Source organism: Manis javanica, chromosome 5, assembly GCF_040802235.1.
Source record: "Manis javanica isolate MJ-LG chromosome 5, MJ_LKY, whole genome shotgun sequence".
NCBI classification, from domain to species: domain Eukaryota; kingdom Metazoa; phylum Chordata; class Mammalia; order Pholidota; family Manidae; genus Manis; species Manis javanica.
Genome location: NC_133160.1, coordinates 43343019 through 43367682, shown reverse-complemented (window position 1 = coordinate 43367682; position 24664 = coordinate 43343019). Strand labels below are relative to the sequence as shown.

General features: G+C 41.6%; 1 protein-coding gene across 3 annotated transcripts in view; it reads right to left on the bottom strand.

Moving 5' to 3' along the window:
• Positions 1 to 23932, bottom strand: part of SEC23B (SEC23 homolog B, COPII coat complex component) — a 47783-nt gene extending 23851 nt beyond the window's left edge. The window contains exons 1-9 of one of the 3 annotated variants that reach the window (XM_037022467.2): positions 23540 to 23932; positions 12592 to 12815; positions 11514 to 11571; positions 6194 to 6280; positions 4797 to 5033; positions 4608 to 4693; positions 3610 to 3754; positions 3032 to 3190; positions 2600 to 2715 (exon numbers count right to left, since the gene is read on the bottom strand). In XM_037022467.2, coding sequence (XP_036878362.1) covers positions 2600 to 2715; positions 3032 to 3190; positions 3610 to 3754; positions 4608 to 4693; positions 4797 to 5033; positions 6194 to 6280; positions 11514 to 11571; positions 12592 to 12812 — 1109 coding nt within the window. In that variant the 5' untranslated portion in view covers positions 12813 to 12815; positions 23540 to 23932. Of the gene's footprint in view, positions 1 to 2599; positions 2716 to 3031; positions 3191 to 3609; positions 3755 to 4607; positions 4694 to 4796; positions 5034 to 6193; positions 6281 to 11513; positions 11572 to 12591; positions 12827 to 23521 lie in introns of all 3 variants that reach the window. The other 2 variants (XM_017661210.3, XM_017661209.3) reach the window with 2 other exon arrangements.
• Between the last annotated feature and the right edge of the window lie 732 nt (positions 23933 to 24664).

Below are 24664 nucleotides of genomic sequence, written 5' to 3'. Positions count from 1 at the left end.
AAGTGCTTTCCAGGTTAATTCACTGCCTCAAAACATTGACTCCCTGGCTTTACATGAATTGTTCTTTCTGGTTATGAATATCTATGTTCATCCCTTTTTGAAGTTAAAGGAAAATACTGTTCAAAATTTTAGCATTTTACATATTTGGGCAGATAAGCACAGCTTAATGAAAGTTATGCATCCAGTCATTGATCATCAAACACAATGTTGAAACTGGGAAAAACACAAAATGATCATCGGACCACCTGTCTCAGAGTGCCTGACCCCTCTAGCTACAGGGATGGCTATTTGGCCCCAAATATCTACCCTCCCCACCTTCCTTGGTCATGAAATCCATGGTTTCCTGGAATAAAGACTATTTCCCAGCCTGCCCTGCACATGGCAGTGTGACTCAGCTTTGCCTGTTGGAAATGACCTTTGTGATTTCTAGGGGGTTTCTTATGGGAAGGGACATCTCCTCCTTCCTGCTGCTGTAACATGGCTCAAAGCCCAGCAACCACCTTGAACCACAACACAGTAAGGTGGTACAGCCTCAGGCCAGATGATGATGAAATCAATATGCTGATGATGACTGAGTCAATATACTGACCCTGGCTGCCTACCTCCAGTGAGAAAGAGACCTATTTTGGGTTTTTCTTACATTTTCCTTAACTTCTCTGAGCCTTAGTTACACAGCTCCAATCCTGCACACATGCCAGTTCACCATCCAGACTGGACTTGAACTCCAGCCTCAGGCGCTTATGCCCTGCAGAGGCAGTCCACGGCATACTTGGACAGCACTGATGGATAGAAAAGATCTGCTTTTATACTCAGTGAAAATCTGCTTCCCAACAGCTTCCACTGCTGGCTCTAGTTCTGACCTTGGTCACATACAGAGCAAGTCTGATTTCTTCTCCCTAGAACAGACCTTCAGTTGCTGACACCCCATCTGTCTTCAGTGTAATCTTTTCCAGGTCCTTCGTTTTCCACATGACATAGTTTCAAGTGCTCACCACCACTCTGACTGCTCCCCCTTGAACATCCCAGTTCACCTATTCATCCTGTTAAACTGAAATGCCAGAATGGAAGACAACATAACCTGGGTGGGACAAGCAACAAAGAAACCAAGACTATGATCTCCTTTGAAGGTAATCGACTCCTGTAACACAGCCTAGGCTCACCTTACCTTTGCTGAAAGTCATCCCAAATAGCTGGCTCATCTTGAGCTATCAACGAAAACTCTTAAACCTTTTATTTTTATGTCACTGCTAATGTTATTCCCCTGAAACTATATCTGTACAAGTGATGTGACCTAAATACTAAGTCATTCGAAAGTCAAAGGCCTCCCTGAGAATGTGATGGAAGTGGTGGTCCCCTGCCCCAGGAGAAATACACACACAAACTCTGGTATATAAACTCAGGACATTCACAAATACACTAAAGCTTTTGTGTGGATGTCCTGAGACAAGAGCTCCTGAAGGGTACTGTAGTTCATCTCATTAAATATAGCTCACTGGGGACTCCACTACCTATCACACCTGCTGCTCTGCATAGCAGCTTCAGGTGACTTAGGTTTTATCATCTACCCTCCCCTCTTTACTCAGGAGGGCCAAGCAGCATTATCTGGGAGCTTATAAAATGCAGAATCTCAGGCCTACCCCACAGCTCTATGCTGGTGCTTCTTAAACTGTCCTGTGCATACAAATCCCCTGAGATATTATTCAAATGCAGGTTTTGACTCAACAGGTCTAGGTTGAGATGCTGTGTCTCTAACAAGCTCTCATGTGAGGCTGATGCTGCTTGTGCTCAGCCACACCGTGAACACGAAGGGTCCACACCAGTGGCTCTCAAACTCTGCTCCATGTTATAAACACTTGGGGAACTTCAAAAAATGCAGACATCCAGGCCATTACATCAGAATCTCTAGGGGACAAGACCCAGTCAAGGGTAGTTCTCAAGTTCCTCTGATGTGCAGCTGGCTTCAGACCAGTGCTGCACATCAGTGGTCCTCACACTTTCAAGCACACCAGAATCCCTTGAAGAAACTGTTAAAACCAACTGCCAGGCTGCATCCTCCACATTGCTGATGCAATTATGGGGTGGGACCCAAGGCTGTACATTTTTAATCAGGCTCCAGGAGCCCTGAAGGTTGCTGGCTAAGCACCATCAAGCTTTGAGAACACCGGCTCTACAGTGACCTGTGTACATGGTATGGACTTAGTTAAGCTCCAGCATGCCCTCCAGGCTGTGCCGTGTTAGTCATGACATGTAGTCCTAAGTCAGGGGAAGGGTCTCCTAACTGCTCTGGCACTCAGACCCCATTTGCCCCCTTCTCACGAGGAAATGCCTTGCCACATACTCCATGCTTGCTTGCTTTCCTGCCCTGGTATCTGTAAGAACTCTAAGGAAGAACTGCAGTTACTCTGATATGACTGACTTACAGTGAACCCTTGGAACCTCCCACTAATCATGCTTCTTGCCCCAGGAGGCACCCCCAGAGCCTGGAGCTACCTGAGAGCTTCCCAGAGTGAGCCCTGCCTACTCCTGTAGTTCTATCACTCATTTCTCTTTCCTTACAATAAACACTCTCACTTTTCTCAGGTGTCTGCTGTTAACATACCCAGTAAGATTTGTGCAACATTTCATCTCTAGAAGTCCAGTCTGATCAAGGGCACAAGCGTAAATATCAACACAGTGGCCATTTGTAGCAGCTCGATTAGCAAGCATCTCGTAGTGCTGTGAAGAGAGAAAAATTATCTTTATGAAACAGCAACATTACTCACTGGGTATGTCTTACTAGACCAAAGGATTGAAATTAAATACAGGAAAGTGGAAATAGTTTTCTTTATAACATTCAAATAAAACAGTAGTTTTCAACCTCAGAACATTTTTCTTAACGCCCCACACTCTAACTAGGGTCTGAGAGCTCAGGCAGTAATTTAACAAAAGCAACTTGCTGACCATGAAGCCCAGCCCCACCATGAGCTGTCGCTCCAGAACAGCCTAAACCCCAGCACTGGTCACCACATTACCCATGTCCAGGAGCACCTACCTTGGTCGCCTTTTTCATGAAACATGCATTATCTTTGTCAATATCATGCCAGGAACGAATAGGAACCTTTAATTCATCTCCGACCACCAAGCCAGGCCCTTGGGTTGGGGGACCCCCAGTAAACAACATAATCCTGGCTCCTGTGTTTGGAAAAGTGCCCTAAAACAGTAAATAGCAGCATTTTAGAAACATACAGCCCACCCAAGTATGTTTCCATGTCCCTAAACACCCCAGACAGGGTTTCTCTTCAGCTCTTTTGATACTGATGATACTGCAAAGTAATGCAGATGATAATGCAGACAAGTAGCATTCCCTCTTGCAACGTGGTGTGTTGTACACTTTAATTAAGTTGCTGTGAACACTTCTGTTGCTCCAATGGCCTGGTGTTTCTCATGAAAACTTTTGGTGTGTTTAAAACACTGAAGGTCTCCTTCAATGCAGGTAATAACAATGAAGCACTTTCTGATAAAATAACAGTCAGTTGACTTAAGCCACAACTGATTTTCAACAAGGGCAACAAACAAAACTTCCAAGAGCAAGGTGGCAGGGTGGGAGAGGTCCTGGGAATTCTGAATTACCTCCAACAAGCCAACAGCAATGGACAAAGCTACACCAGTGGATCGCAGAGGTCTCTTCCCCTGAGTCACAGGCCATGGGTCCCTCTGCAGCTCCCCAAGAAGGTCAGTGAGGTTCATGTCAATCTTGTGAACGGGCTGCAGAAATCTGCATTATTTCGAATGGACACATCAATCCTGGTTTAATAGAGTACTCTGGTCTTTAACCCTAGGCCACACATAGTTACTGCTCTTCAAAACAGAGTAGAAAAAATTTGAAATTTTTTTCTTCAAAGTTTCAAACATGAAACATCTTAAAGCAATTTTATCCAGGAATTTATAGCCTAATATACAGCAATATAAATATAGCAAAGAAAAAAATCAATTTAAATAGGAGCAAATCATTTACTTATATTTTAAGCAGCAAAGAAATCCTAAAGATACGTTTAATGTGAAATCAGTCCATGGAAGGTTCACGGACGTGGACAGTCTTCATTATTCTTAAGATTCACAGTCTGTGTTTCTCCTTAGCCTTAGGAGTAACACACAGAGAAGCACTGGTTTTCCACCAGAGTAGTGGCTATGCCCAGGTGTCAGGCCATGTGTTTTATCCCATTTGCCTACGGCCACCAGGGCCTGCACTGCCCCAGGCACTCAACAGCTGATGAAGTAAGTGTCTGGTTTCTGCTTTGAGGACATCCAACAGACGCCTTTTCAGTTTTCCCAGTTTCACTTAAGAGTCCACAAGGACAACAGCCACATGTAAGTGGAGGAGAAGGAATGAATACAGTGCTCAGAATCTTCATGATGATTCACGTTAACAGGGAAAACATTCTAAGCACATATGTGTGTGTGTGTATTATATAATTCAGTTATTTTAAATATATACTGGTACTTTATGTACATTATTAAATATTGGTCAGGCTCAATTATTTTTCTCAGAAAATAAAAGTTCTAACATGTTTCTTCCCTTGCTCCAGTGGACTGCCCCGCATGCCCACTACTGCACATCAGCGGCTCACCTGCCTGAAACAAAAGGGTGCTCCAGTAGCTGAGCAGGTCGTGCTTTCTGCACAGGCACAGCAGGCTTGGTCAGGCCCAGCATATCCTAAAAAAACCAAAGACTTACTTCTCATAGCACTGAAAGTGAATGGTTAATTAAATTTAAAGAAATATCCTTGTTCCTGCTGGTATATGAGCAAGGCACAAACCTGTATTTGCTTTGCAGTTAAATCCTTGGTCCCTCGGAAGACGTAACTTTTGGAGATCCCTTCGCAGCTGAGTTCATGAACCTGCACCATCCTCCCAAATGTGATCAAACCCACTAGAGCATCTGGAGGAAGGAGACTCAGGGACATTTGTAGAGATTCTTTGAGTGCTTGAAGGTCATCTTCTTCCAGGCACGTGTCGACCACATAGAGGAAGATCAGAGGGGACTGAGCTCCTCGCTTTATGCAAAGAAAAACAGGTATGTAAATAACACATCTTCACCTATATTTACTGTCACAGGCTAAGGACATCTCAACAAACCTCTCCTTAGCTCAGCCAGTGACAAGTTCTATTAAAACAAACTACACATAGAAACTATTTATAATCCAACAATTTATTCTGCATTTTTGAATGCCTTCTCTTACATGCCAGACATTGTTCCAGGCCCTGGGATACATCACTGAACCAAAAGAACAAAGTCCCTGCCTGCCTCCAGAAGCCCCCTCTGGAATGGAGGAGATAAGGGATTGCAGAGGCCAGGAGCGGAGGTGGGGGGCAGCTTCCAGAAGGTCAGGGCAGCCTCATGAAGAAAGTAACATTTGAGCAAACATGCAGAGGAGAGGGGAAGAGTGATATAGACATAGAGGAGAGTCCCAGCCTGAGACAAAGCTGGAGCAAAGGCCCACAGGCAGGAGCATTCCTGATATGCTTGAGGAAAGTCAAGGGGGCCACCTGGCTACACAAGACCATTAGCAGAAGTTGAGGTCAGCGTGGTGACACAAGGCTGGCTCACACATAGCTCTGAAGACTCTCTATTACTCTGAGTGAAAAGGGAGGTGTTTTCATCACTGGAGGTTTCTGAACAGAGAAGTAACAAGGTATGTTTTTAAAGAGTTATTCTGGCTGCTGGGTTAAGAATAAAATGTAAGTGGCAAAGGGTAAAATTGGGAAGAAGACTGAAGAGACTGCCCAGTAATTCATATGAGAGGCAGCAGCTGGCCTAGGATAGGAGCAGTGGGGAAAAATAAGTGGTTGGAATCTGGATAAATCCTGACTATAGACCTGATGGGATTTCTTAATGGATTAGATTTGGGGTGTAGGAAAAAGAAAGATGTCAGGGCAACTTTAAGGCTTTTAAACTGAACAACCAGAAGATGGAGAGTACCATCAACTGAGATGGAGAAGGCTGTAGAGGACAGGTTTTGAACAGAATCAGGCTCCCTTTCCTTTAGTCTTCTACCACAACCTGAATGCAGAGCCAGCATGCGCACATGCCCCATAACCAAATGTTCAAGATCCTGCTAAACCGCCCCAGACAGGCAGGGGACATGGAAGACATGTATTGCAAGAGAAACTCGGTACCTAACACTGCTCGTTAAATACAAGATAAACAAGTTACCGGTATCATGTACTCAATTGTAGAAAACTGGGGCATCAATTCAGCAGGCTGATTGACCTCAGATATGCCTGTGTAAGCTGGAGGGAACTGAAGGGACAAAAACATAGCAATGTTTTAGTAGGGCTGGAAGATATGTATGTTATTAATTTCCACTTACAAAAATAGTTAATGACCACATATTAATTCTGAAAGCATAAAATACAGAACATTATTAAAATACAAAAATCGAAAATCAAAACTTTAAATCTATAACCCTCCCTACATTTATACTGTGTTAACTTTTTAATGCAGTTTTAGGTTATGTTGTAACTTTTTTTTTTTTTTTTATTATTATTTTTATTTTTAATAAAATGCTGAAGTGGTAGGTAGATGCAAGATAAAGGTAGAAAACATAGTTTAGTGCTGTAAGAAGGCAAATGTAGATGATCAGATGATCAGGTGTGTGCCTATGGACTAAGTATTAATCCAGGCTAGACAAGGGCAGCAAGACATCCACGGATGCAGAAGATTTCTCTCAAAGCAGGGGGGGTGAGGTTCTGAGCCTCACCTCTGTTGATCCCCAAATTCTCACCTGATGGCCCCCCTGCGACTGTGCCTGTCTTAGGTTGTTCCTCCCTTGAGGAATCTTACCCGTCTCTGGCTAACCAGTCATCTTCCAGGGCCATACAGGGAAATGTAAAGTTGGTAAGTGAGAGAGAAGCCATATTGTTTGCAAAGGTTAGCTTTTTACTTCTTTGCAGATTTATGCCCTGTGGCTTCTATGCCCAGCACTTGTCTCGAGGTATCTTTACCACCTGGAGGAATTATGATACTCGGTAAATTCGATATGAGGCACGAATTCTATTTAAGGGTTGTAATTAGGAAGGAAGAAGAAAAGCTATAGATGTAGCATATGAAGGAAACATGGGAGGATTGATTATTTCTTTGACATATCTTCTTGTATAGTACCTTAAGTATGTATGGGTTTTAAACTACTAACTAATTTGCACACACATATTAACATAATAGGAATACGGTGACATAAACAAAGCAAATCTATAATTACCATATATCTCCAGTGAAGCCAAGAAAACCATTTAGGCACCCTAGGTATTTGTGAAAATTTATCTATGATATGATGGATATTGTCCAACTGTACTTGAACCATCAGACAAATTAAAGCAGCCCATTTCTGGGATCTGTTCACATCCCATATGTTCTTTTAACCATAGATAGTCTATAGTCATGAGATTTTGGAGTGCTACAACTTGCACCCCTCCCAACTCCTGGTTGAGTTCCAACAGTACAGATCCGGTCAAATTCGTTGTCTCACTGTATGCACATGCCAGCCTAGACATCTCCCTCCTCATTCCTATGGCAAGTCCAGGAGACGGTGGGCTGGATGCAGCCACAACCGCAGCATCGTCCGGATCCCTGTGGAGGCTTTTTGATGATCATCCCCCGGCACAAGTCCTCCAGAGAGTGCTGATGCCGGAAGCTCCTCCTCATATCGTATCTTAGTTCATTTTCTGGGTATCCAAGCTAGGCCTTGATCTTCTGCATAGAAACAAACAGACCCTTTGCCCACACTTTGACATGCCCTCTATACCACTGTGCAGAACTCATTGGAGGTCAGCACACAGTAACTGCTTTTTTTTTTTTTTTTTTTTAATTAAGAGAAAGGAATATTATCAGAAAAGAGTACCTCCATAGCTGATCATCTGACACCCTTTAAGTGATCAACATTAAGGATATTTAAAGCATGCGTTGATCTTTGATTTACCAATAGTTTTATCCTGTTAAGGAGTAATCCCCCTTTTCTTTCTTTCTTTTTTTTTTTTTTTTTTTTTTAATTTTTAATCTACACTTACATGAAGAATACTATGTTTACTATGCTCTCCCCTATATCAGGTCCCCCCTAACAACCACATTACGGTTACTGTCCCTCAGCTTAGCAAAATGTTGTAGAGTCACTACTTGTCCTCTCTGTGTTGTGCAGCCCACCCTCCCCTTTCTCCCTCCCCCCATGCATGCTAATCTTAATACCCCCCTTATTCTTCCCCCCCCCTTTCCCTCCCTGCCCCCCCATCCTCCCCAGTTCCTTTCCCTTTGGTACCTGTTAGTCCATTTTTGGGTTCTGTAATTCTGCTGCTGTTTTGTTCCTTCAGTTTTTCCTTTGTTCCTATACTCCTCAGATGAGTGAAATCATTTGGTATTTCTCTTTCTCCGCTTGGCTTATTTCACTGAGCATTATACTCTCCAGCTCCATCCATGTTGCTGCAAATGGTTGAATTTTTCCACTTCTTATGGCTGAGTAGTATTCCATTGTGTATATGTACCACATCTTCTTTATCCATTCATCTACCGATGGACATTTAGGTTGCTTCCAATTCTTGGCTATTGTAAATAGTGCTGCGATAAACATAGGAGTGCATCTGTCTTTCTCAAAATGGGATGCTGCGTTCTTAGGGTAAATTCCTAGGAGTGGAATTTCTGGGTCAAATGGTAGGTCTGTTTTGAGCATTTTGATGCACCTCCATACTGCTTTCCACAATGGTTGAACTAATTTACATTCCCACCAGCAGTGTAGGAGGGTTCCCCTTTCTCCACAGCCTCGCCAACATTTGTTGTTGTTTGTCTTTTGGATGGCAGCTATCCTTACTGGTGTGAGGTGATACCTCATTGTAGTTTTAATTTGCATTTCTCTGATAATTAGTGATGTGGAGCATCTTTTCATGTGTCTCTTGGCCATCTGTATTTCTTTTTTGGAGAACTGTCTGTTCAGTTCCTCTGCCCATTTTTTAATTGGGTTATTTGTTTTTTGTTTGTTGAGGCGTGTGAGCTCTTTATATATTCTGGACGTCAAGCCTTTATCGGATCTGTCATTTTCAAATATATTCTCCCATACTGTAGGGTTCCTTTTTGTTCTATTGATGGTGTCTTTTGCTGTACAGAAGCTTTTCAGCTTAATGTAGTCCCACTTGCTCATTTTTGCTGTTGTTTTCCTTGCTCGGGGAGATATGTTCAAGAAGAGATCACTCATGTTTATGTCTAAGAGGTTTTTGCCTATGTTTTTTTCCAAGAGTTTAATGGTTTCATGACTTACATTCAGGTCTTTGATCCATTTTCAGTTTACCTTTGTATATGGGGTTAGACAATGGTCCAGTTTCATTCTCCTACATGTAGCTGTCCAGTTTTGCCAGCACCATCTGTTGAAGAGACTGTCATTTTGCCATTGTATGTCCATGGCTCCTTTATCAAATATTAATTGACCATATATGTTTGGGTTAATTTCTGGGGTCTCTAATCTGTTCCACTGGTCTGTGGCTCTGTTCTTGTGCCAGTACCAAATTGTCTTGATTACTATGGCTTTGTAGTAGAGCTTGAAGTTGGGGAGTGAGATCCCCCCTACTTTATTCTTCTTTTTCAGGATTGCTTTGGCTATTCGGGGTGTTGTAACTTTTAAATGATTAAAAAATGCACTATTAAAAAACATTTCCTAAGCATTGCCCTGCAAATTAAGGGCTGAGATTTTAGCTGTCTCATTAATAGTTTATGTGGAAGACTACCACTTTTATATGGGTTTATTATTTTAGCTGTTATCAAAAAAATAATACATGTTCTTGTAGAAAAATGGCAAGTACAGGCAAATATAAGAAAACAGGAAAAAACCCTCACACTCCTATCCTCTAGAGGCAGCTACTGTCAATTATCTTGCCATAGTTTCCTTCAGACTTTTTCTACTTAAGCACAGCTGAGATCATCCTGTACATACAATTTTGCAAACTGCTTTTTATGCTTACCATAATATCACAGGCATTTTCTTGCTTTTAAAACTCTCTGCAAACATTTTAAATTCATAGCTTATAGACTGTTTTTATTGAGGTAAAATACATATTAGTTTTACCATCTTAGTATTTTTTCAGTGTACACTTCAGTGGTCTTAAATACATTTATAGTGTTGTGCAACTGTCTCTACCATCTAGGTCCAGAACTCTTGTCATCTTGCAAAACTGAAACTCTGAACCTACTAAACAATAGGCCGCAGTATCCTGTCCCCCAGCTCCTGACAACCACTATTATTTTTACCTCTATGAATAATTATTCCAAGTACCTCATGAAAATGGAGTCATACAGTATTTGTCTTTTTGTGACTCTAGTTTATTTCACTTAGCATAATGTTCTCAAGGTTCATCCATGCTGTACCATATGTCAGAATTTCCTTCAATTTTAAGGCTGAATATTTTATTGTATGTACAGACCACATTTTGCTTATCCATTCATCCATCAATGGATACCTGGGTCACTTCCACATCTCAGCTGTTGGCAATAATGCTGCTTTGAATATGGTGTGCAACCATCTCTTCAAGACCCTGCTTTCAGATCTTTTGGGGATATACCCAAAAGGGAGGATATTGGATATTTGGTAAATCTGAATTTTTAATATTTTGAGGAAATATCAAACTGTTTTCTATAGCAGCTATACTATTTTACATTGCCACCAATGGTGCACAAGTGTTCCAATTTCTCCACATCTTCACCAACACTTGTTACTTTGTTTTCTTTTGTTTTGATAGTAGCCATCCTAATGGGTGTGAAGTGGTATCTCACTGTAGTTTTGATTTTCATTTCCCTACAAATTAGTTATGTTGAGTGTGCTTATCAGTTATTTTTGTATCTTCTTTGGAGAAATATCTATTCAAGCCCTTTTCCCATTTTTTTTTTTGCTTCTTAGGAGTCCTCTATATATTCTAAATATTAATCCCTTATTAGCAAATATTTTTGCCCATTATGTGGTTTGTCTTTTTTACTCTTTTGACATTGTCTTTTGACATTCCCAATAAATTACATGAAACACAGACATCAATCTGAAATGTAATAGGGTATAGAAAAGTCTAAGATTTGCATATGCTTTTGAATCTATCACAGAGATAAATCATGAATAGTATCTGTGATCTATGTTAGTTTCCAAGCCTGTACTTAGTCATCAACTATACACTGGTCTCTTCATTACTGGATTTACTGTGTGCTCTGTATTTCAGGATGATTGTTAATTGTAATTATGATCAAATATATGAATAAACAAATGATGTTATTAACATCTTGAGATCTGCTAGGACTATACATTATGTTGGGCACAATTAATATTTTTCCCAACACCTTCACTAGAAAAAAATCACAAATGTTCAATCTAAAGCCTATGTGGAATCAATATCACCTTGAGTTTAGCAGAAATTGCTGACTGCCAGAACAGACACCAATTCAAGCTCACTTAATTTTTCTGAGAGTAATACAATGAAACATGAAACACAGAAAACACTTTTCAAATCAATTCACATACCTGATTTCTTTGGAAACAGAAGTTACAGGCCCAAAGTTTTGCTCGGTAATCAACCTGACTGTAAGAAAAAGAAATATTACAATCAAGTACCATTCTCATTTTTATGGTAGAAAGCAATCATAAGTGAATTTCAAGTTCAGTAAATCACAGATATGTGTTTCTGCGTTTGTATGCATGAATGGCTGAGTGTACAAAATGTTCACTGCAATTAGAATTCTATTAAGCACACCAAAAGTTCCTTCAAGAGCAGCAATGAAGAATTAGTAAATCCTTTTTTTTCCTTTCCTAATTTCCTAGATACTATTTAAAAGTTCATAATTTTATATAAACCATAGGTTATTTCCTTTTGCCCTGGCAACTTAACATAGTCTTGTGATTTTTTTTCTAACATCTTTATCTTTCAGATATATAAAACTATTAAAGTTCAATACTAAAAGCACACAGTATACACAGGAAAAACTTCCCAGACTTTAATCTCACTCTGTTCACTTCAAGAAAAGCTGGGCAGGCATGTTTCTGGGTGGGCATACTTCCTAGAATTGGTTCAAGATAATGCTTTTTTTCTCCTTTCTACAGTTAGAACATTAACAATCAGTGACCATCATTTTAAAAAAGCAGCAGCATCTTACATAGGGACAAATTAAGCAAAAGAGGAAATTTTTCTTCATATAAAATACTATCTTTTAAATATTTCTGATACAGCATCACCATACCAGATACATATGAGAAAACGGTCTAAAACTTAAAATTTTTTTTGAAAATGTTCTAAAAGATACCTGTAAAATGTACAATTAAGCAAAACACAAAATAAAAATCATCAAAAAAGTATATTTCAAATCCTTTCCCTATTCTTCCACCTCATTCCAATAAGTTCTGCTTTTTATCTAGAGAAAAAGGCCAAGGAGATTTCTACAAGCATTCATCACCTAAGAATCCCAGCATCTACTACTCATCTCAATTTTAAGGACTTGCCCAAATAGAATCACTTTTTGAGACTCACACTAAAGTCATGAGAATCACATTAAAGTCATAATTTACTGTATTACTCATTTTTACTAGCTTCTAAAAGAATTCATACCAAAGTGGATTGAGAATAGCTTTGCAAGTTGGCCTGCCACAAAGCACAGGTTCATACTGTACAGGAGGCAGGTCTGGACGTTCTTTTAAAGGAGTGAGGAGACAAGCCAGGGGAACAACCATTCTTGTAGCCTCGAGACGGCTGGAAGGCCACACATTCCAACTAAAACGCACACCATCCTGTTCTTCATTCTGCTGAATGAACTCCAGATATGTTGCCATAGCCTAAAAAGGAACTGAAAATAAAGCTTTACTTGTATGTGACATTCTCAACTATACTTTAAAAAAGAAGATGATTACCTAATATGTTTCTTAAACGCTTAGTCTGGCAGAACCTGTCACTGAGGGATGACAATATCTCTTTTCCCTCTGACCCCTAAAGCCAATTAACTTCATAGTTATCTTTGACTACTGTTCCTTTCTCAACTCTCCTCTCTAGCACTTAAATACATAAAAGGGGCAGAAGGTTTACAATCATTTGATCTCTAAGCTGCATGTAGCTTATAATACTAACTTAAACCTCCCCATAGATCACACATCATCTCAGATGAGCCAATTTCAGCCCCTGTTTCAGCATCCAGCTACCTTCCTCTTTGATCCCCTTCCTTCCCTGCTTTAGTAAACACTGTATTAAAATTTACATTCCAAGTGATCTTCTTTATGTGCCCTTCCCCTTCTCCCTCTGTTTTAACTGTGGAGAGAAGAACTGAGTACTGATGTGGGAATCCAATTCATAATGAGAACCACCACCAGTTCCAAGTCAAAGTATTTCTGATTGGGCTCACCAAAATTACAAAGCAAAGTGTGTTATTATGCTGACTGAGTCCCTCGCCAGGACTTCCCTCCTCACCTCACCAAGGGTGCTTAACACTAATGCCTTGAAACATTCTAGGTAATAACATGGCCACACTAGGCTTTTCAAGCCCAAAGAATGCCAACTGCAGTTGAGTGTTTTATACATCCTGTTTACATCATAAAATCTCATCTAACACACCTCAGCTAACAGGGCTCTAGGGAACAAGCCCCTCAAGAAAAATGGGGGAAAAAGGCAAATTGAAGAATCTACGATGACAGTGGCCTCTTAGTGCTCAATTCATGCAATGCTGAATAACTGTCTTAATTTTTTTATGAATAGTGCCGTATTGTAAATAATGTGGACTAAGTATCACAGGGCCAGAAAAGCAAATGAACGAATCACTCTACTACACGGAACCCAGGCCACAAAAACTCTAAATGTTTGTTTTCTCCCATGGAAACTCTACAGCATTTATTTGTTACTTCTGGCAAAAGCGGGACACCGAAGCACTGTTTAGGTAGGAGGTACTTCCTGCAGCTTCCTGGGTGGCAAAGGGACAATTCAGGTGGGAATAAAAACGTTCTAGGCCAAGATGGCGGCGTGAGTAGAGCAGTGGAAATCTCCTCCCAAAAACACATAGAGCTATGAAAATATAATAAAGAAAAATCTTCCTAAAATAGAGACCACAGGACACAGGACAACATCCAGACCACATCCACACCTGCAAGAACCCAGCGCCTTGTGAAGGGGGTAAGATACAAGCCCCAGCCCGGCGGGACCCGAGCGCCCCTCCCCCCGGCTCCCGGCGGGTGGAGAGAAACCGGAGCGGTTTTTTTTTTTGGCGAGCGCTTTTTGGAAGTCTTAGAGGGACGGGCCCCCGTTGCTGGGGAGGCAGGGTGGCGGGAACGGTGAGGAGGTGCCTGGGAACGGCGCCGGAGGACAAAGAATATCCCGCGTTTCTCCCTGCGAGACCTGGGGGCGGGTGCCTGAGACCGGTGCCTGAGGACGGAGGAGGTCGCGCGTTTTTCCCCTTTTTTTTTTTTCTCTTTTGGGCGAGCGCTTTTTGGAAGCCTTGAAGGGACGGGGACCCCAGTGCTAGGGAGGCACGGTGGCGGGACTGGTGAGCGGGTGGCTGGGACCGGCGCCTGAGGACAAAGAATATCCCCCGTTTTTCCCTGCGGGACCGGTGGGCGGGTGCCTGAGACCGGAACTTGAGGACAGAGGAAATCGCGCATTTTTCCCCTTTTTTTTTTCTCTTTTCTGCGAGTGCTTTTTGGAAGCCTAAAAGGGACAGGGACCCCGGTGCTAGGGAGGCAGGGCGGCGGGACTGGTGAGCGGGTGCCTGGGACCGGCACCTGAGGACAAAGAATATCCCGCATTTTTCCCTGTGGGACCGGTGGGTGGGTGCCTGAGACCAGCACCTGAGGACGGAAGAAATCGCGCGTTTTTCCCCTTTTTTTTCTCTCTTTTTGCCGAGTGCTTTTTGGAAGCCTTGAAGGGACAGGGACCCCGGTGCTAGGGAGGCAGGGCGGCGGGACTGGTGAGCGGGTGCGTGGGACCAGTGCCTGAGGACAAAGAATATTGAGCGTTCCTTCCCTGCGGGACCGGTGGGTGGGTGCTTTTTGGAAGCCTTGAAAGGACAGGGACCCTGGTGCTAGGGAGACAGGGCAGCAGGACCAGTGAGCGGGTGCCTGGGACCGGCACCTGAGGACAAAAAAAAAAAAAAAAAAAAAATCGCTTGTTTTTTCCTTTTTTTTTCCTTTTTTTTTTTCTCTTTCTTTCTGTTCCCTCTCTCATTGTTGCTGTTGTTGTTTTGGTTTGGAGAGTGCTTTTTGGAAATCTTAAAGGGGCAGGACAGGTCACTTAGACCAGAAGCAGGGAATCTGGGGATCTCTGGGCACTCTAACCCCCTGGGCAGCAGGGAGCACAGAGGCCCCTTACGGAGATAAATAGTCTCCTGGCTGCTCCCCCTCCAACGGGGCTCCACCATTTTGGAGGAACAGCCCCAGCCAGGCCAAGCCCACAGCAACAGCGGAGATAAACCCCAAAGCAACTGGGCAGGAAGCAGAAGCCCTGTCTGCGCACAGCTGCCCAGCACAAGCCACTAGAGGTCGCTATTCTCCCAGGAAAAGGCTACAAACCAAAAAGAAGGGAAGCTTTTCCAGCGGTCACTTGTACCAGCTCTGCAAACTATCTCTATCACCATGAAAAGGCAAAACTACAGGCAGACAAAGATCACAGAGACAACACCTGAGAAGGAGACAGACCTAACTAGTCCTCCTGAAAAAGAATTCAAAATAAAAATCATGAACATGCTGACAGAGATGCAGAAAAAAATGCAAGAGCAATGGGATGAGATGCAGAGAAAAATGCAAGAGCAGTGGGATGAGATGCAGAGAAAAATGCAAGAGCAGTGGGATGAAGTCCGGAAGGAGATCACAGATGTCAGGAAAGAGATCACAGAAGTGAAACAATCCCTGGAAGGATTTATAAGCAGAATGGATAAGATGCAAGAGGCCATTGAAGGAATAGAAGCCAGAGAACAGGAACGTATAGAAGCTGACAGAGAGAGAGATAAAAGGATCTCCAGGAATGAAACAACACTAAGAGAAATATGTGACCAATACAAAAGGAAAAACATTCGTATTATAGGGATACCAGAAGAGGAAGAAAGAGGAAAAGGGATAGAAAGTGTCTTTGAAGAAATAATTGCTGAAAACTTCCCCAAACTGGGGGAGGAAATAATCGAACAGACCATGGAATTATACAGAACCCCCAACAGAAAGGATCCAAGGAGGACAACACCAAGACACATAATAATTAAAATGGCAAGGATCAAGGACAAGGAAAGAGTTTTAAAGGCAGCTAGAGAGAAAAAGGTCACCTATAAAGGAAAACCAATCAGGCTAACATCAGACTTCTCAACAGAAACCCTACAGGCCAGAAGAGAATGGCATGATATACTTAATGCAATGAAACAGAAGGGCCTTGAACCAAGGATACTGTATCCAGCACGACTATCATTTAAATATGATGGTGGGATCAAACAATTCCCAGACAAGCAAAAGCTGAGGGAATTTGCTTCCCACAAACCACCTCTACAGGGCATCCTACAGGGACTGCTCTAGATGGGAGCACCCCTAAAAAGAGCACAGAACAAAACACACAACATATGAAGAATGGAGGAGGAGGAATAAGAAGGGAGAGAAGAAAAGACTCTCCAGACAGTGTATATAACAGCTCAATAAGCGAGCTAAGTTAGGCAGTAAGATACTAAAGAAGCTAACCTTGAACCTTTGGTAACCACGAATCTAAAGCCTGCAATGGCAATAAGTACATATCTTTCAATAGTCACCCTAAATGTAAATGGACTTAATGCACCAATCAAAAGACATAGAGTAATAGAATGGATAAAAAAGCAAGACCCATCTATATGCTGCTTACAAGAAACTCACCTTAAACCCAAAGATAAGCATAGACTAAAAGTCAAGGGATGGAAAAACATATTTCAGGCAAACAACAGCGAGAAGAAAGCAGGGGTTGCAGTACTAATATCAGACAAAATAGACTTCAAAACAAAGAAAGTAACAAGAGATAAAGAAGGCCACTACATAATGATAAAGGGCTTAGTCCAACAAGAGGATATAACCATTCTAAATATATATATGCACCCAATACAGGAGCACCAGCATATGTGAAGCAAATACTAACAGAACTAAAGAGGGAAATAGACTGCAATGCATTCATTGTAGGAGACTTCAACACACCACTCACCCCAAAGGATAGATCCACCAGGCAGAAAATAAGTAAAGACACACAGGCACTGAACAACACACTAGAACAGATGGACCTAATAGACATCTATAGAACTTTACATCCAAAAGCAACAGGATATACATTCTTCTCAAGTGCACATGGAACATTCTCCAGAATAGACCACATACTAGCTCACAAAAAGAGCCTCAGTAAATTCCACAATATTGAAATTCTACCAACCAATTTTTCAGACCACAAAGGTATGAAAGTAGAAATAAATTCTACAAAGAAAACAAAAAGGCTCACAAACACATGGAGGCTTAACAACATGCTACTAAATAATCAATGGATCAATGAACAAATCAAAATAGAGATCAAGGAATATATAGAAACAAATGACAACAACAACACTAAGCCCCAACTTCTGTGGGATGCAGCGAAAGCAGTCTTAAGAGGAAAGTATATAGCAATCCAGGCACACTTGAAGAAGGAAGAACAATCCCAAATGAATAGTCTAACATCACAATTATTAAAACTGGAAAAAGAAGAACAAATGAGGCCTAAAGTCAGCAGAAGGAGGGACATAATAAAGATCAGAGAAGAAATAAACAAAATTGAGAAGAATAAAACAATAGCAAAAATCAACGAAACCAAGAGCTGGTTCTTTGAGAAAATAAACAAAATAGATAAGCCTCTAGCCCAACTTATTAAGAGAAAAAGAGAGTCAACACAAATCAACATAATCAGAAATGAGAATGGAAAAATCACGACAGACTCCACAGAAATACAAAGAATTATTAAAGACTACTATGAAAACCTATATGCCAACAAGCTGGAAAACCTAGAAGAAATGGACAACTTCCTAGAAAAATACAACCTCCCAAGACTGACCAAGGAAGAAACACAAAAGTTAAACAAACCAATTACAAGCAAAGAAATTGAAACAGTAATCAAAAAACTACCCAAGAACAAAACCCCGGGGCCGGACGGATTTACCTCGGAATTTTATCAGACACACAGAGAAGACATAATACCCATTCTCCTTAAAGTGTTCCACAAAATAGAAGAAGAGGGAATACTCCCAAACTCATTCTATGAAGCCAACATCACCCTAATACCAAAACCAGGAAAAGACCCCACCAAAAAAGAAAATTACAGACCAATATCCCTGATGAATGTAGATGCAAAAATACTCAATAAAATATTAGCAAACAGAATTCAACAGTATATCAAAAGGATCATACACCATGACCAAGTGGGGTTCATCCCAGGGATGCAAGGATGGTACAACATTCGAAAATCCATCAACATCATCCACCACATCAACAAAAAGAAAGACAAAAACCACATGATCATCTCCATAGATGCTGAAAAAGCATTTGATAAAATTCAACATCCATTCATGATAAAAACTCTCAGCAAAATGGGAATAGAGGGCAAGTACCTCAACATAATAAAGGCCATATATGATAAACCCACAGCCAGCATTATACTGAACAGCGAGAAGCTGAAAGCATTTCCACTGAGATCGGGAACCAGACAGGGATGCCCACTCTCCCCACTGTTATTTAACATAGTACTGGAGGTCCTAGCCACGGCAATCAGACAAAACAAAGAAATACAAGGAATCCAGATTGGTAAAGAAGAAGTTAAACTGTCACTATCTGCAGATGATATGATACTGTACATAAAAAACCCTAAAGACTCCACTCCAAAACTACTAGAACTGATATCGGAATACAGCAAAGTTGCAGGATACAAAATCAACACACAGAAATCTGTAGCTTTCCTATACACTAACAACGAATCAATAGAAAGAGAAATCAGGAAAACAATTCCATTCACCATTGCATCAAAAAGAATAAAATACCTAGGAATAAACCTAACCAAGGAAGTGAAAGACTTATACTCTGAAAACTACAAGTCACTCTTAAGAGAAATTAAAGGGGACACTAATAAATGGAAACTCATCCCATGCTCATGGCTAGGAAGAATTAATATCGTCAAAATGGCCATCCTGCCGAAAGCAATATACAAATTTGATGCAATCCCTCTCAAATTACCAGCAACATTCTTCAATGAATTGGAACAAATAATTCAAAAATTCATATGGAAACACCAAAGACCCCGAATAGCCAAAGCAATCCTGAAAAAGAAGAATAAAGTAGGGGGGATCTCACTCCCCAACTTCAAGCTCTACTACAAAGCCATAGTAATCAAGACAATTTGGTACTGGCACAAGAACAGAGCCACAGACCAGTGGAACAGATTAGAGACCCCAGAAATTAACCCAAACATATATGGTCAATTAATATTTGATAAAGGAGCCATGGACATACAATGGCAAAATGACAGTCTCTTCAACAGATGGTGCTGGCAAAACTGGACAGCTACATGTAGGAGAATGAAACTGGACCATTGTCTAACCCCATATACAAAGGTAAACTCAAAATGGATCAAAGACCTGAATGTAAGTCACGAAACCATTAAACTCTTGGAAAAAAACATAGGCAAAAACCTCTTAGACATAAACATGAGTGATCTCTTCTTGAACATATCTCCCCGGGCAAGGAAAACAACAGCAAAAATGAGCAAGTGGGACTACATTAAGCTGAAAAGCTTCTGTACAGCGAAAGACACCATCAATAGAACAAAAAGGAACCCTACAGTATGGGAGAATATATTTGAAAATGACAGATCTGATAAAGGCTTGACGTCCAGAATATATAAAGAGCTCACACGCCTCAACAAACAAAAAACAAATAACCCAATTAAAAAATGGGCAGAGGAACTGAACAGACAGTTCTCCAAAAAAGAAATACAGATGGCCAAGAGACACATGAAAAGATGCTCCACATCGCTAATTATCAGAGAAATGCAAATTAAAACTACAATGAGGTATCACCTCACACCAGTAAGGATAGCTGCCATCCAAAAGACAAACAACAACAAATGTTGGCGAGGCTGTGGAGAAAGGGGAACCCTCCTACACTGCTGGTGGGAATGTAAATTAGTTCAACCATTGTGGAAAGCAGTATGGAGGTGCATCAAAATGCTCAAAACAGACCTACCATTTGACCCAGGAATTCCACTCCTAGGAATTTACCCTAAGAACGCAGCAATCAAGTTTGAGAAAGACAGATGCACTCCTATGTTTATTGCAGCACTATTTACAATAGCCAAGAATTGGAAGCAACCTAAATGTCCATCTGTAGATGAATGGATAAAGAAGATGTGGTACATATACACAATGGAATACTACTCAGCCATAAGAAGTGGAAAAATCCAACCATTTGCAGCAACATGGATGGAGCTGGAGAGTATTATGCTCAGTGAAATAAGCCAAGCGGAGAAAGAGAAATACCAAATGATTTCACTCATCTGAGGAGTATAGGAACAAAGGAAAAACTGAAGGAACAAAACAGCAGCAGAATTACAGAACCCAAAAATGGACTAACAGGTACCAAAGGGAAAGGAACTGGGGAGGATGGGTGGGCAGGGAGGGATAAGGGGGGGGGAAGAAGAAGGGGGGTATTAAGATTAGCATGCATGGGGGGGAGGGAGAAAGGGGAGGGTGGGCTGCACAACACAGAGAGGACAAGTAGTGACTCTACCACATTTTGCTAAGCTGATGGACAGTAACCGTAATGGGGTTGTTAGGGGGGACCTGATATAGGGGAGAGCATAGTAAACATAGTATTCTTCATGTAAGGGTAGATTAAAAATTTAAAAAAAAAAAAAAAAAAAGAAAGAAAGAAAGAAAGAAAAGGGGATTACTCGTTAACAGGATAAAACTATTGGTAAATCAAAGATCAACGCATGCTTTAAATATCCTTAATGTTGATCACTTAAAGGGTGTCAGATGATCAGCTATGGAGGTACTCTTTTCTGATAATATTCCTTTCTCTTAATTAAAAAAAAAAAAAAAAAAAAGCAGTTACTGTGTGCTGACCTCCAATGAGTTCTGCACAGTGGTATAGAGGGCATGTCAAAGTGTGGGCAAAGGGTCTGTTTGTTTCTACGCAGAAGATCAAGGCCTAGCTTGGATACCCAGAAAATGAAATAAGATACGATATGAGGAGGAGCTTCCGGCATCAGCACTCTCTGGAGGACTCGTGCCGGGGGATGATCATCAAAAAGCCTCCCCAGGGATCCGGACGATGCTGCGGTTGTGGCTGCATCCAGCCCACCGTCTCTTGGACTTGCCATAAGAAGGAGGAGGGAGATGTCTAGGCTGGCATGTGCATACAGTGAGACAACGAATTTGACTGGATCTGTACTGTTGGAACTCAACCAGGAGTTGGGAGGGGTGCAAGTTGTAGCACCCCAAAATCTCATGACAATAGACTATCTATGGTTAAAAGAACATATGGGATGTGAACAGATCCCAGAAATGGGCTGCTTTAATCTGTCTGATGGTTCAAGTACAGTTGGAAAATATCCATCATATTATAGATAAATTTTCACAAATGCCTAGGGTGCCTAAATGGTTTTCTTGGCTTCACTGGAGATGGCTGGTAATTATAGATTTGCTTTGTTTATGTCACCGTATTCCTATTATGTTAATATGTGTGTGCAAATTAGTTAGTAGTTTAAAACCTATACATACTTAAGGTACTATACAAGAAGATATGTCAAAGAAATAATCAATCCTCCCAAGTTTCCTTCATATGCTACATCTATAGCTTTTCTTCTTCCTTCCTAATTACAAACCTTAAATAGAATTCGTGCCTCATATCGAATTTACCGAGTATCATAATTCCTCCAGGTGGTAAAGATACCTCGAGACAAGTGCTGGGCATAGAAGCCACAGGGCATAAATCTGCAAAGAAGTAAAAAGCTAACCTTTGCAAACAATATGGCTTCTCTCTCACTTACCAACTTTACATTTCCCTGTATGGCCCTGGAAGATGACTGGTTAGCCAGAGAAGGGTAAGATTCCTCAAGGGAGGAACAACCTAAGACAGGCACAGTCGCAGGGGGGCCATCAGGTGAGAATTTGGGGATCAACAGAGGTGAGGCTCAGAACCTCACCCCCCCTGCTTTGAGAGAAATCTTCTGCATCCGTGGATGTCTTGCTGCCCTTGTCTAGCCTGGATTAATACTTAGTCCATAGGCACACACCTGATCATCTGATCATCTACATTTGCCTTCTTACAGCACTAAACTATGTTTTCTACCTTTATCTTGCATCTACCTACCACTTCAGCATTTTATTAAAAATAAAAATAATAATAATAATAGGAGAAATGTGGGATCAACATATAAATCAAGTACAAAAATCAAATGAATATTCATATTTGACCTGATGGTTTATAGGTCATATTGCATGATCAAAACCGAAAGTTTCTGTGATGAATGCCCTTGTACTGTTCACCATGTTAGAATTTATTCACTCTGTAAGAATTCGTTCACCATGTAAGAACTTGTTCGTTATGCTTCAGAAGATTGGAGACTGACGAGAATTAGGCTTGAGATGGATTAATGATTGTACATTGAGCATTGACCCCCCTATACTGAATTTTATTGTTGTTAACAACCATTTGATCAATAAATATGAGAGATGCCCTCTCAAAAAAAAAAAAAAAAAAAAAAAAAAACGTTCTAATATCACAGTTCTCAGCAAGTATCCCAGCAGGCTTCATTAATGGCTGTTTCTCCTTTCAAAACAGCTCACTGTTAAAAGGCACTGGCTCCATCCAATGTCCCTCAGCATCTGCATATTAAAACCTGCTCTCTCCATTTCACACTGACCCTTCCCCTCAGCCTTTTTAGAGCATGGATTCTCTAACAGAACCAACGGAAACTTCAGGGGGTCAATAAATCCTCTGAAATTGTGTGCATCAGTGAACGTGAAATTTTTCTAGGGAGGTGGGTCTACACCTTACATCATATTTTCAAAGGGGAAGGGTTTCTGAAGAGGTTAATACCCGAATGAATTAATTAATTAATGGATAAATGAAAGAACTGTGAAGACCCTGCAGGAGTATTCGCAAAACAAAAAATCTGGACCACTCATCCCACCAAAGCCTAACTTTTCAGGACATGGTAGCCAAGTTCAAGGAAGGGAAGTCCGAAAACCTGGGTTCTAGTTCCAACTCTGTCACGAAGCATAAGTCATTTCACCTGAATCTCTAGTTCCTCAACTGGAAATGGGGGCTGGATGCTTCTGCACCGCCTGAGAAGCGATTCTGAGAAGCCGGCCAGCCGCACCGCCTGGCGGCGAACTCGTCATTCTCAGCCCACCCTTGGGATCACCGATTCTCTCAGTGCCTCTGCCCGCCAGAAAAAGGGCTCACCCCAGGTGCTACCCAGGCTCCCCCTGCAGAGACTCTTGTCTGGGCCCTTGACCCCCCACAACTTACGCTCAACCACTAACCTGGCCGGAGCCGCTCACCTGGCCGCAGCAGTCAGCACCTACAGCTTCAAGTGCCCAGCTTCGGCTCGCAAGACCAAGTCCAGCTCAGCTCTCGGCCGATTAGTCAGAGCTCTCCGTGCGTCATGCCACGGCGCCGTCCGCGGGCCAATCAAAGGGCGTATCCCCGACGTAAGGGCGGAAGCAAGACGCTGAGAGAAGCCACGCCGCCATCTTAGAACAGGGCAAGACCGTCGGGCCTCGCATTACAAAGCTAGTATCTCAGAATGCAAGTTTCTCCACGTTCATTTATCAACGTTTCAGTTTCAGAAAATCCTGGTGCCTGGCAGGCTGTTTCCTGGGAGCAGCCTGCACGCCCCAGGGATTCGCCTTGATCAAATATGACGTCCCCTCGCATCTGTGGGAAATCCCTCTCATCGCCTTAGTTACCGGGAAGCGAGAACGATGACGTGTAGTTCAGAAAGAAGGAGCGGCCCCACGCGGAAGAAACTGACGGTAGCCGGAAGGAGGTGTCAGGCCGTGGGAGCGGGCGGGGCGGAGGGAGAGTGGGGACGCATGCGCAAGATTTATTTCGCATTGAACAGGTGTAGTTGAGCATCTTCGTTTGACTTCGTTTCCTACTTTCGTTCGCTCCAATGCCTTGCGCTGCCTGCGGAAGCTGACACTAGGGCTCAGCTCCTCGTATTTCTGTCATCCTTCAACGAAAAGGTGAATAATCGAGAACTGTCATATCCAAGCATTTTAGGAGAGTAACACAGCACTTAACTACATAGACCACAACTTACTACAGCTACCAACCATTTTACACCTTTTTTTAAGTGGCAGAAATGAGCACGTTTATTAATCTGACTCAGAGACGTAACCTCTCTGTAGCATATAAAAATAAGAAACAACTACATCAAATTATCCTTAGAACATTTCTAGGCATCCAAGAATTACCATTAATTAAATCAATTCGTACAGTTTAAAGTTATTTACAGGTAATAGAAATTAGTTTTAAATCAGTGTACTATGAAATGTAAGTATGTTAATATAAAAAGTTTATCAAATAAATGATTCAGTTTTGTTGAACAAAATTTACATTTTTCCTGTTCCTAAAACGTTATGTAAGAATGATGATAGGTTATTTGATCATTAAACCTGTAT